Source organism: Falco cherrug, chromosome 3 (assembly GCF_023634085.1).
Source record: "Falco cherrug isolate bFalChe1 chromosome 3, bFalChe1.pri, whole genome shotgun sequence".
Lineage (NCBI taxonomy): Eukaryota > Metazoa > Chordata > Aves > Falconiformes > Falconidae > Falco > Falco cherrug.
The window spans coordinates 115,441,669-115,454,552 of NC_073699.1; the positions used below are offsets into that span (position 1 = coordinate 115,441,669).

The 12,884-nt window shown below is 57.4% G+C and overlaps 1 protein-coding gene across 2 annotated transcripts; it reads left to right on the forward strand.

Moving 5' to 3' along the window:
• The first annotated feature begins 176 nt into the window (after positions 1–176).
• GMEB1 (glucocorticoid modulatory element binding protein 1) lies at positions 177–12,179 on the forward strand. Of its 2 annotated transcripts, none has more exons than XM_055704770.1 (10): positions 177–356; positions 1,992–2,157; positions 3,223–3,305; positions 4,274–4,398; positions 5,320–5,423; positions 5,861–6,015; positions 7,252–7,380; positions 8,106–8,243; positions 9,374–9,496; positions 10,577–12,179. In XM_055704770.1, the coding sequence occupies exons 2-10, from the start codon at positions 2,030–2,032 to the stop codon at positions 11,281–11,283; spliced, it is 1,692 nt and encodes a 563-aa protein (XP_055560745.1). In that variant the 5' UTR covers positions 177–356; positions 1,992–2,029; the 3' UTR covers positions 11,284–12,179. The 2 variants fall into 2 exon arrangements, with proteins under 2 accessions (XP_055560745.1, XP_055560746.1); XM_055704771.1 differs by lacking the exon at positions 177–356 and adding an exon at positions 3,412–3,532 and having other exon boundaries at positions 2,106–2,157.
• Positions 12,180–12,884: the final 705 nt, after the last annotated feature.

Sequence of the window (12,884 nt, forward strand, 5' to 3'; positions counted from 1 at the left end):
CACGGCCGCGGCGGGGGACGGGCGCGCCTTAGATGCGCGGGACCCCCCGGTGGGGCTGGAGGTGCCCGGTGCCGCTTTGCGCCCCCCCGCCCCACGAACACCCCGCGGGCCGTGCCCCCCACTCCGCGCCGTCACGCGTGTCCCGGTCCCTGGGGGAGGCACGGCGCGGTGCGGCCGGCAGCCACCAGGGGGCAGCAGGGCGCCAGCCGCGCTGCCCTCGGCCCCTTTAAGGCAGGCGGCGGCCGGAAGTGCTGGCGGCCGAGGCCGCGGCGGCTACTGCGCATGCGCCCTCCTGCCCGGCCCGTTCCCCCCCCTTCCCCCTTCTCTCAGCCCCCGGACTCGGCCGCTCGGCGACGGTAAGGGCGGCCGGCGCCGCGCTACGGGAGCCGGGAGGGGCCAGACGGCGGCGCGGCGGGGCGGGGCGGGGCGGGGCGGAGCGGGAGGGGGCCCGGCCCGTCGGGGAGGGGAGGGGGCGCCCCAGCGCGCGGCGCCGTACGTGCCGCCGCCGCGAGGGCGGACGTCGCGGGGGGGGGGGGGGCGGGGGGGGGGCAGCGCCGCTGCGTCCGCCCGCGGGGGGGGGAGGCCACACCCCTCCCCCGGGCAGCCCCGCCCCGCCGCCGCCGCGCGCCGCGGGGGGGGCCCCGCGCTGCCCCCCCGCCCTTGACCCCTGACCTCAAGGGGTGGCTGCGGGCTGGGTGGGGGGCGCTGACCCCTGACCTCCCTCCCCCATCTCAGGGTTGCGCTGTGCCCCCCGCGGGGGGAGGCGTCCCCTGGACCTTGGCGTTACCGGAGCGGGGGGAGCCGCCCCGCTGCTGCCCTGCCCGGGGCCTCGCCTGCAGCCCCCCCGCCGGCCGGGCACCCCCCGCTGCGGGCCCGAGCCGGTCACCGACGGGCTTTGGCCGTGCCCCGGCAGCCCCCATGGCGGAAATCCTGAGGAAGCTGCGGCCCCACGGGGGGGGGGGGTCCCACGGCCCCGCCGGCCGACGCTCCGCCCGGCTCACAGGGGTTCCCCACTGCTGCTGGCCCACACGGGGGTCCCATTGCCCCAGTGACCCACGGGGGTCCCACAGCGCTGCTGGCCCATGGGGGGCCACATGGCCCTGCTGGCCCCTAGGGGTCCCACGACCCCACTGGCCCACGGGGGTCCCACAGCTCTGCCAGCCTGGGGGGGTCCCGGGCAGGGGTCCGGCCTGCCCAGGGTGCCATGAGCCCTGAGTGGGTGAAGACGTGGGCAAGGAGGGAGCCACGGTGACCCACGGGGGCCCGTCCCCCGCGCCGGCAGCTCTCCCCCGCCTGTGCCGCTGTGTCCCAGCCGTGGGCACGGAGCCCACCGCCGCCTGCCGTGAGGTCCTGCCCCGCCGCCAGCGCTTCCCCAGAGCTGCCGGACCCCGGGGGGCTGATCCTGCCCGGCCCCCGGCTGAGCCCCGGCCCCACAGCCATAACGAAACCACCTCGGTGGCCCCCTGCGAGCATCTCCTGTGGCACTGCGCCTCCGCCGCCGCCGGGAATTACCGGCGCCTCTGGGAATTACCGGCTCCTCTGCGGGAAGGCTCAGCCCCAGGCACGCTGCTGGTACCGAGGGACCAGAGCATCCCCGGGGCGGCTGGAAGCGCTGCCAGCCGGGGAGAGAAGCTCCGTTTTGGAAAACTCTTGCCAAAACCCACCGTGGGGGTTTGCTCGGCCCGGTGCCAGCCCGCGGGGCTGGGGAAGTTCGGGGTGGGATGGCACCGGGGGGCTCTGTGTCCTTGGGTGAGACGTGAGTGCCAGGGGAGGGGGACCCTCGCGTGGTCTGCCAGGCACTTGCTTTCACTCGGGTGGTGAATTTAAAACGCCTGGTCCCCTCTGCGGAGCCGGTGCTTTGCTCTGCTGGCCCTGCGGTCCCCGCTAGCCCATTCTGCTGCGGTGGGATGGGATGATGCTTCCAGACGGCTGCCTGCCCTTCTCCCTGCGCCGGCAGCACTACAGCCCTGCCTCTGCTTTGCCCTCCGCAGCACCTCGGCACCTGCCACCTCCGGGCTTCATGTGAGAGATGGCGAATGCCGAAGTGAGCGTCCCTGTGGGTGATGTGGTGGTTGTACCAAGTGACGGAAACGAAGGGGAGAACCCGGAGGATACCAAAACCCAAGTGATCCTGCAGCTCCAGCCGGTGCAGCAGGGGTGAGTTGGGTGCTACTGGTGTGTTGGGGAGGTGTGGGGTGGGATTGTGGAGGCGGGGGTGACCCTGGAGATTTCCCTGGTGTGGGGACTGCATGTCGCTGCGTTTCCCAGGGCTGCATCGGTTTTGTGCCGCACACGGCAGAGAGAAAAATACAATGCAAAAAGGCTTTTGTGTGCATTGCTGTCACGGCGCCTCTGAGGACTGAAACTGTCCTGCGGGGACGTGTCGCCACGCTGTCTCTGGATCATGGCAGCCCAGCAGCGGCTGTGGCAGCAAGGGAGCGGCGAGGTGGTCGGGAGCGGTGAGGTGGTCGTGGTGCTGCCCCGGCCACATGTCCTCCCAGCCTCCCTCATCCCTCTGCGGCCCCAGGGTGGGTTTTTGACACCCCACAGCTGCTGTACGTGCTGGTCCGTGCCCATGAGTCTGGATCCGCCTGTGCCTTTGTGCCAGCTTTCCCCTAAAATAATCCTCCTCTCAAATACAATGAAGCTGGGATGATGGAGGGAATTTTGCGGTACCACTGGCAGCTGCTGCGGATAAGCGGCTGCCACCAGACACTTCATCTTAACTCTCCATCCATCGGGACTTAAATGTGCTGGCTCCAGTTGGATAATATTCGCAGAGCAGCGTGGCCGTTTGCCTGACAGCGACTGTCCCCCGGCATGATCAGCTGTGCTGCAGTGTCACACAGGGCTGGGAGAGAAATCCTGGGGCACTGAGCTCTCCTTCCTGTTGTCCTGGGTAACTGCCGGTATCAGAATCCAGAGGAAAAGGCACAGGGAAGCGCCACAGGGAAGCGCGCTGCAGAGCTGCTTCGGTGGCACTGGCAACGTGGAGAGTGCGATGACAGGACTGGGAACGCCTCTGCGCGTTTCAGTCCTTGGGATTATTATCCTATTTTGTATGTGCCAAAAACATGCCCGTGATTGAAACTGTATCAAACAAAATCCACCTCCCTCAAGGACAGGCAGGGAAGAAACCAAAAGAATTTTTAACCCCGTGCTGTGAATCTTAATTTTGCGTGATTTGTATAGTTTGTTTATGGATGGCTGCTTTCACAACAGGATTTACCAAGAGGGCTCCGAGGCCAGCACCGCCGTAGTGGCCGTCGAAACCCACACCATCCACAAGCTAGAAGAAGGGATCGGTGAGTTCCTGCTTGGCACGGGCAGAATCCCCTCCTCCGCAGGGCTGGTCGCCGCTGAGCTGGTGTCTCCAGTTCGCTGGGCTTCCTTCTGGCTCTGCCCCTGCAGATGCTGTTTCCCAGGCATGGATGTGGGTGCAGGGTCTGGGCATACTCTGGAATAAGAGTCTGCTGTTACTGCTTGGTCTCAAAGTCCTGGAACTGAGATCCTGGCTCTCCTGCAATGAATGGTAAGGGCTCCCAGGGGGTCCAGGGGAGCCAAGATTTCGCCCTAGTCTTGGTGTGCAGACACTGGCAGGCAGGCACGATGGCTGCGAGGATGGTGGCTGCATCTCAGCGCCAGCTGGAGCATCGGACTCCGATTGCTGGGTCTTTGCTGAGCGAACAGCCTGACGGTTTGGGTTGGGTGTTCAGAACCACTGAGGCGGCTGGCTCTGAGCGCTCCCTGCCATCCTGAGGAATTATGTGGGAAAAGGCTCCTGTCGTTAGGTGCTGTCACTAGATCTCAACTAGTGTTCTGCTTCCTGTGTGGGTGTGGGTCTTTTGGCAGTATTAGCAGAAACTGCATGTGAAGAGCATATATTATCGGTAAATATCTGGTATCACTACTAAAGAGATACCAGAGCACCAAGAAATCTGGGAGAGATCTGTGCTTCAAATTTCAGAGTTTCCACAAAGATTGTTCCCATTGACATAGACCCCCCTACCCTTACAGATGTGTTGGATTTCTGATCTCACATTCTCCTGGTAGATGAGCTTCATTTTGAGTGTTGCTGTATAAATAGCACATGCCAGTTGCTATTAGAGCTCATAATTGGAAAAGACTAAGAAAGGGCTGACCCTGAACTGGGATCAGCCCTTCTTTCGGTTTCCTGAGCGTAGGTCTCAAAACCTGTGAGCCTTCAACACCCGTCTGGGGGGGTTTGAGCCTATTGGGTGGAAAGATCCATTTTTCCCCCTTTCTCCCTCAGACCCCAGCACCATTGAAACCAACGAGGAAATTGAAATCGCCTATCCCATCACCTGTGGGGAGAGCAAAGCCATCCTGCTCTGGAAGAAGTTTGTCTGTCCAGGAATTAATGTCAAGTGTGTAAAGGTAAGGGAGTTTTCGTAGCAGATTCCTGCTCTCAAGGGCTGTTGGTTGACTTCCGCGGGGCTTTCTTACTTTTTGTGTTTCATCTGAGCCTTGTCCTGGAGCTGAGTGACGCTGCCTTTGTGGCATGCGGGGTTGTTAGTGCTAAAGCTGTTTTTTAGCACAGGGAGAAGCAGAGGAAGAGTGGGTTAAGGAGCGAAGGTCTGTTACCCCCCTTACGTTTCAGAGTAGTATCTGGTGCTTGACAAGGGACTTGGAGCTGAAGGCAGGCAGGGGATGTGTACTGAGCTCTGCCAGCACCTTGCTTCCATGTCTCTTTCCCTTGGTGTCCTGATACTCCACTCCTGTCACTGCCTCAGTGAGCAGGTTGCATCAGGAAGAGAAATCCTGCCGCTGCCTTTTCTGTCTGGGAGCGTGCTAACGTAACAGCTGACACGCTGAGGCTGAGCCCCACGCTGCTGCAGCGAGAGTGCTCCGTCACTGACCCTCTGCAAGCAACTATCTTAGTCACTGGAGCAGGACAGAACAGATGCCCGAGGGAGTACCTGTGTCAGCTCGATGTTGCTCAGCTATTTGATGTTAGAGGAGTCTCCCATGACGATCTCCGCGATGACTCTGTGTGTTCGCAGGAGCAGCTGATTTGGTTCATGCTTCACACAAAAGCCTTCAGGGCTGTCCTTGGCTAGAGCTGTGTGGTTCGAATGCCGAGGGCTGGCAGATTGTCCCTGCAAACGTATCCATTCTGGGGTTACAAGCGTTGCTGTGCCGAGGGGATGTAAGGTGGGAGGGATTTGACAAGCAGCTCCTCTTTCTGGGTGGAGGCTGGGGCTTAGGTGAGCTGAGGACTGGCTGTGTGGGATATCCCAATAGTCTCCCAAAGTGATGCTACCCTGTTTGCTGAGCCTTTGTTTATCTTGTTGGCAGTTCAATGACCAACTGATCAGCCCGAAGCATTTTGTTCACCTGGCTGGGAAATCTACCCTAAAGGACTGGAAGAGAGCCATCCGCCTCGGAGGAATCATGCTGAGGTATTTCACTTGCCTACTGCTGTGTCCAGCTTCAGGGCGTCATCGCTGCAGCTGCAGGATCCCACGCAGGCGTTTCGTCTGCTCTGCAGCCCTTGGGAGCTCTTCTGGAGCCTCACGTTACCTGGCCAGCAGCCTGCAGAGAACCTGGCCCCATGGTCTGAGGGGCAGGATTCTTCATCCTGTACAGAAGTGGCCTTGCCTGAGGGGCCTGGTACTTGGTGGGGGCGGAACAGGACTGGAGCCCTGTACGCGAAGCTGGGGGATGGCTTGTATTTGCTGTTTGAAAGCCCTGCAGGAGATGCTTTGTGTGCAGAGTGGCCCTGGGTCTCCCTTCCTCCGTGCTTCCCATGGCTGTAGCATTCCTACGTGGAATACTCCCTTTTGTCTCCAGGCTGAGATCTGAGCTGAGCCTGGTTCTCTCCCCACTCCCTGCACAGGAAGATGATGGACTCGGGACAAATTGACTTCTACCAGCATGACAAAGTTTGCACCAACACCTGTCGAAGCACCAAGTTCGATCTCCTGATCAGCAGTGCCAGAGCACCGGTGCCGGGGCAGCAGAGCGTGGTGCAGACTCCTACATCAGCCGACGGTAGGAAACCAGTTAGGAAACACCGCGGGAGTTTCCCTCTGACACGGCTCTCCTTCCCTGGGCTAATCAGATCAGGTGGACCCCAGGCACACACACTTTACACCTTCTCCCCAGGCACAGCAGGGCAGTCCCACCGTTCAGCAGACTGCTCTGGTTTCTGGGAAGGAAAATGCTTTTCCGTGTCTGCTCAGAGAGGTCTCGGCAGCACCTGGCTGGGAGCTCTGCTCTGCAGCGGTGGGAGGGCTGGAAAGCCGCCGGTGTGGAGCAGTGACTTGAGGCAGCCTTGGGAGCCAGCGGAGGCTCGCTGTGAAGGGGTCCCTGTTCTCGGATCACCGTGTGAGCAAACGCCTGAGAGAGCTCGCGCAGTGTTTTGTGATGTCTTTCCTATTTGAGGGTCTATTACAAAGGCACAGGATGGGCTAAATCTCAGGAATTAATTTAGGGATGCTGACCTCGATGCTGACCTTCTCCAGAGCAGCCTGCTCCACATCACCTGAACATCCCTGAGCGGGGTGTGATGGCTGGACAGGATTTGATTGTCATTCCAACTGCAAATTCTCAGCAAATCCCGTGCTTCAGAGCAGAAAGCGATCTCTTTGCCGAGGTTAAGGAAGAAGATTACTCCCAGCCGTATCGCGTCGTTCAGCTGGGCAGGTTACATTTCTCTGAAGCCTTGGGTGGATGAGATGGCAGTTGTTGTCGGCTAAGGAGAATCTCCTGGAAAGCGCCATGGCCACACGGTAAAACCTCACTGTGGCAGCACATTGGCACACTTCCAAATTTGATCCAGAAGCTTAGGATCGAGTCAGATCTGTTTCCCTGCTATAAATCAGCTTGGACCCTGACCCTGTCCTTTCCTGAGAGATTAGGGCATCTCTAGGGCGCAGAGCGCCCTGTTGATGATGCAAGGGAAGAAAGGTGGCTGGGCTGAGGCTTGTTTGTTCCCTTCTTTATTCCGATCCCTTTCTGCTCCTCTGAAACTAGGACTCCAGTTTGCTTTTTGGAGGGCACGTGGTTTCCCCTCCAGAAGCCCCAGAGCCTTTCACAATCACGGTTCCAATGAGAAGGAGCAATATTTGCTTTTAGCTAATTTGGTTGAAAGAAGCCAGGCGCAAACAACCTGACCACGAGAGTGAAAAAGAGCCTGGGAGGGGTGACGGGGGTGGAAAGCAAAGCAGGGATTCAGGGCTGGCACTCCAGGTGCCGCAGAGGGAGCTGACGTTGCCTCTCTGGCAGGGAGCATCACCCAGATCGCGCTGTCGGAGGAGAGCATGGAGGAGGGGATCGAGTGGAACTCGGCTCTAACGGCTGCCGTCACCATGGCCACTGAGGAAGGCATGAAAAAGGACACGGATGAGATCTCGGGTAAGCTCAGGCTGCTCGTTAGATGTCTTCTTCCCCTCTCCTCGCCTGTTACATTTTGGAGACTGAAATCCTGAGGATAAGGAGAGTTGAGGAGAGTTTAGGGAATGATGGAGCTGTCCCCCAGCCCCTTGGCTATCCCAGCATTTCCCAGGCAAATAGAGCTCCTCACCGCTGCAGGCAGAGCAGGACTTGTGGCTGATGGACGATCCCCCACATCAGTTGCTACTAGTTACAGTGAGGGGCTTTTTTTGCTTTTTCTTTTATTATTATTTTTTTTCATTCATTCTCGGGATGTAAATGTCTGCCAGCCTGGAGCTAAACTGAAACCATCAAGGAGCAATGTTTTGTTCGTACCGGCAGCTCTCTTGGCTGTGTCTCTCTGGCTGCGGTGTCTTGCATTCCCTCTTGGGCTTAATATGGAAGCTTAGGCAGAATTTCCTCAAACAAAGATTTTTCTGCGTCATGTGAAGATGTGAAATGTTGCCTTGGAAGACATGGTGCTGCTTGGAAACATGTTACTGATTTGCTGCCTGGGTCCGTTTTGCTTCTTTTGGGGTTTGGGGGTTTTTGCATATCGTATCCACCCCAATGGCCAAATTAGAAGTCGTCTTGCAAAGTTCCACTTGCCTGAAAGGTTTAAAGTAGCCTTGTGGGGAAAAATGCCAAATGCTTGTGCATGTTGACCTCTTTATTTTTATTTTTTTTCCCCCCTCTCCTTGTGCCAGAGGACACGCTGATGTTCTGGAAAGGCATAGCTGATGTGGGGCTGATGGAAGAGGTTGTGTGCAACATCCAGAAGGAGATAGAAGAAGTCCTAAGAGGCGTCCAGCAGAGATTGGGTCAGTCTCCATTCCAGATGACAGGTAGGTTGTGAGCCACAGGCTCTGGCTCTGCAGTGGGGAAGGATGCTCCAAAGGGCAGCTGTGGGCAAAAAAAAGTGACGAGGGTCCATCCCCACCATTTACAGCTGTTGAGTCAGGATGCTGAGCAGGTTCCCACGCATTAGCTGGGCTGCGGGAGCTGAGCCTGGGTGCGGTCTCAGCCTGCCCAGCTGTGAAAGTTCATTCGCTTCAAGGCTCGAGGACACAACATGCCACCTTGTTCCCTGAGCGGAATGGCCCTGGTGGCTTGCTGTGGCCATTGGGTCGCTGTCCGCAGCTCCCAGCCCTCGGGAAAGCCTGCCCAGATTCGCTTCTTGGACTGGAGTTAGTGAAACACTTTTCTCTGGGACAATGCAGGCTTGAACAGGTCCTGCCCTCTCACTTCTCATTCTGTCTTCACTGGTGCCAGAAAACCTGGTTTTGGGGCTGAACCAGATCAGGGAACTGATCTGGGTTAAAAATAACTCCACTCCCCTTATTAGGGTTATTTTTAACGTGGATCAGTTCCCTAATCCAGCTCAGCACATGCCCCTGTGAGCAGAGGGTTTGAGAGCACCTCTTGTTGATGCTTTTGCTGGAAGAACATCCATGTAGCCACAAACTTCCTCCTACCCAGGATATTTTATTTTATTTTTTTTCTAGTTTCTAATTTAGCTTTGGGCTGGCGGATCTTTGTGTCTGGTAGGTGGCAGCTTTTGGAAGCTGTAAGTGATTGAAGTCAGTGGATTATAATAGAAATTTTGCACAGCTTTCAGTGGAGCTGGCATGTTAATGACACTGTCAGCAGCATGGGGTGATGATTTGTAGGTGGAGAGCTCGTTTGTATCTCTGTGATTGCAAATTATGCTTTCATTTGCAGCAATTTTGAGATGCTTGGGTGACACATCTCCGTTTCATTTTCTCTATCATGTGAATGGGTTTGTTTAGTCCTTGGATGTCAGAAGGATGAGGGAGCTGGGTCTGCCCTTGTTCAGCTAGCCCTTGTGAAAGAGCAGAGGTAGTGTTACAAAAAACAGCAGAAAATTTTTTGGTGTAATACAAGCATCTTTTGAGTACCTGGCTGAGTCCTGCCTGTGGGACTAGGCACTCGTCCCCATGCACTTTCCTTGCAGATGCTGCGGTCTTGAACAACGTTGCTCACACATTTGGCCTAATGGACACGGTCAAGAAGGTTCTGGACAACAGGAAAAACCAGACAGAGCAAGGAGAGGAACAGTTTCTTTACACACTGGCAGGTACAGTCAGTGCCCAGTAAGGCTTCTCATCCTGCTGCTGCTCTGGGGAACCGATGTGACTTTCCTTTGACATAGCCCCAATGAACCGCATTTGGGTTATTGTTCAATACGTGCTGCCCCAAAAATGCATCCCAATCGCCTTGTCCTAGGGCTTGAGTGGAATTTCCCCTCTCCCTTGCCTCGTAGTGAGCAGTTGCCTGGGGCATCTGACAGCCCAAAGTCCGTGCCCTTTGCCGCAGCCAGGGTGCTGGTGGTGCGAGTCCGATTCCGTCGGCATTAGGGAATAGGTGCTGCCAGCTAAGAGCTGCGCTGCCGTCATCCCCGCTGCAGGCAGTGCTGTGCTGTGCCCAAGCTGATAGGCTGCTCTGTGTACGAGGTGCTGAGCTGTCTGCTTGTCTTGGCGTGGAGCTATCGGGTGTCTTGCATGGCTTCCCCTGAGCTGAAGCCAATAAGCTGCCCTGGATTCCCCAGAGCCACTTGCTGGATGTATATCTCCCTCCTCGGCCGTGTCCTGTAGGACCTGTTCTTATCTGGGATGTCCTAGTCCCCTACTGCCCTGGATAAATGAGATTACTGTGCTACTTCTGACTTCGCATGTTCGCACAGACAGGGGTTGAGGGGGGTTTGTTGGCCGGGCAGTCCTGCTCCCTGCCCCCGGGACAGGTGCTTGGTGAGCCAGCCAAGACCCAGAAGCTGTTCCAGCTGCCTGGGGGGGGGTTGTACATGCTCCCTTGTAGGTGGGTCCAGCTTGAGGAGCAGAAATGCCCATCATCTCCTCAGCAGGACTAGCCAGCTGGTACAGAGCACCGCCTGCTCCTTACCCAGGTGCTGGCAGCCGGCCGAAGCGGCTGAGGGGCGCGGAGCATTGACCAGGTCTCTGTGGGTGGCAGGAGAATCTGGTCTTTCCCTTCAGTGCAGCTTGATCCTGAGGGAAACACTGAGGTCGTGCTCGTCTGGGTGTTCAGGAGGCCTGGCGTGGCCGGCGCGGGGGGTGCCGGCTGGTGGAGGAGCCCTGAGCCCCAGCAGCTCCCACAGCACGCTGGCCCCAGCCCAGCCCCTGCTGAGCCCTTCTCTTTGCAGACCTGGAGCGGCAGCTGGAAGAGCAGAAGAAACTTGCCAAGGACCAGAAGGCGAAGTCCCAAACCATCCAGAACGTGGTGCTGATGCCCGTCAGCGCTCCCAAGCCCCCCAAGAGACCCCGCCTGCAGCGCCCAGCCTCCGCCACCGTCCTCAGCCCCTCCACCCCCATCCAGCAGCCGCAGTTCACGGTCATCTCGCCCATCACTATCGCGCCTGTTGGACAACAGTTCTCCGTGGGCAACATCCCGGTGGCGACCATTAGCCAAGGCTCCAGCCCGGTGACTGTTCATACCTTGCCGTCTGGCTCCCAGCTCTTCCGATACGCCACCGTGGTGTCCTCCTCCAAGACCAGCTCCTCCGACACGGTCACCCTCCACCCGTCCTCCAGCCTGGCACTGCTGAGCTCGGCGGCCATGCAGGACAGCGGCGCCCTGGCCAACGTGGCGGCCGTCGTCAACCCTGTGGAACTGGTGGCCATGGAGTCCGGCCTCACTTCCACCATCCAAGCCGTGGAGGGCACCTCAGACGACGGGCAGACCATCATAGAGATCGACCCGGCGCCAGATCCTGAAGCGGACACAGACGAGTCGGAGGGGAAAGCTGTGATCCTGGAGACAGAGCTGAGGACTGAGGAGAAAGTGGTGGGAGATGTGGAGGACCATCAGCACCAGGTCCATAACGTGGAGATTGTGGTCTTGGAGGACTAGTGGGGAAGGCAAGCGTCAGTTTGGGGAAGAGTTGGGAATTCATTTTATTTTGGGCTTTTTTGTTAAGCATCTTTTCCAGCCACCCCATTTGTTTCCATGGATATTTCCTTTGTACTGTATATTTTATATATATATATATGTGTGTGTGTGTGTGTGTGTACATATATATATATAAAAACTTTTTTTTCTTTTAAAACAAAAATGCTGGAGAAACACGTGAGACCTGGAAAAGGTTCCGTCTCTGTGAAGCACTGAACAGTACCGCCTGTTCGCAGGGTCGAGGAGAGACTGGATCTCTGCTGAACAACCCAAACTGGGAGGAACTGGATGAGGGCTCCTGGCACTGGGAGCATGCTGTGGTGTGGCCACGTGCATGGGGCTTCTGCTCCGGGCCTGCCCTGGCCCCAAATATTTTATTTCAGAGAGACAATAACCAGTGGCTGGAGCGTTGATGTGACTGTGGGAAGGGGTGACGGCTTTGGGGTGGAACAGGTACCTCATTTGTATTTTTATTTTCCTCCAGGGAAGGGAATTCTGTTGGACTCTTCACTGTCACCTCAACTGGGATTTTTTTAATTATTATTCTTGCTTTGGGGAAGACAGCAGTAACCCTGACTTTACTGTCTATATTCTCCTCCTCCTCCACACAAATTGTTTTTATATTTATATTTTTTGGTATTTCTTTGCGCTCTCTCCCTTCCCTTGTCCAGATTTCCCAGCTGCAAAGCCCTGGGACCTCCTCTCGCCAGTCTCGGGGGGCTGCTGTATCCCAATCCCACCTCTTCCCGTGGCACTTTTCCCCCATCCCTTTTCCCGCCTGGCCAGGCTCAGTGCTGCAAACGCCGCTTGGAGACTCCGAGATCACTTCAGCCTTTTGCAGAAAGGCAAAAAAAGAATCAACTCAAGCTTAAAACCACAACCTCCCCCTCGGCTGCTCCCTGTTGGGGTGTACAAAGCATGTTGTGCTGTTGCTTTCCAGGAGAGCTGGACTCCGGATTGGGGCAGCTTCTGTTTACACTGTGTGCTGGGGCTGCTCCGTGCTTGTCGCTACTTGTTCGGTGGGTTTATTTTTGTATTTTTTTTTCTTTCTTCCTATAACCTCTTAGCAGGATTAGAACCGGCACGTTGCTGAAATAACGTGTGCCCCGCCGTTTTCCCCCTCTTTCCCTCTTTTTGGTTTTCTGGGGGGGCTTTTTGGTTTTTTTGCTGGCCGGGGTCCCTTTGGGCCCTGCGGTGGGAAGACAGAAGGGGAGAAGCGTCGGGGACCTTTAGAGCTGCGGAGGTTTGGGGGGGCTGGGGGGGCTGCTTGGCTGGAAATATTAAGCAAAACAACAGCAAAGGAAACACACCTGGGGCGGGTGGGTGGGCAGGGGAAGGAAGATGTGTTTGGCTATTTTTTGCATTAAAAGGAAAACTCGAAGGTCGCTTCAGTGGTTTATTTGCGGGTAGGTGCGCGGCCGCGGCTCTGGCACTGCGAGTTGGGCAGGGGTCTCTCTGCCCGTGGCCCGGAGGGGGGGGGTCGCGGCTGCTGGGACCCCCAGCCTCGGCAGGGAAGCATTTTGCCGGCTTTGGGATGGAGGTGGGGGCCCGTGGCAAGTCGC

Excerpts from the sequence above, each read along its gene's own strand:
- GMEB1 (XM_055704770.1), top strand. The coding sequence starts at position 2,030 with ATGGCGAATGCCGAAGTGAGCGTCCCTGTGGGTGATGTGGTGGTTGTA. Across the intron at positions 4,399-5,319 it reads TTAATGTCAAGTGTGTAAAG|TTCAATGACCAACTGATCAG; the intron begins GTAAGGGAGTTT and ends TCTTGTTGGCAG. Across the intron at positions 6,016-7,251 it reads GACTCCTACATCAGCCGACG|GGAGCATCACCCAGATCGCG; the intron begins GTAGGAAACCAG and ends CCTCTCTGGCAG.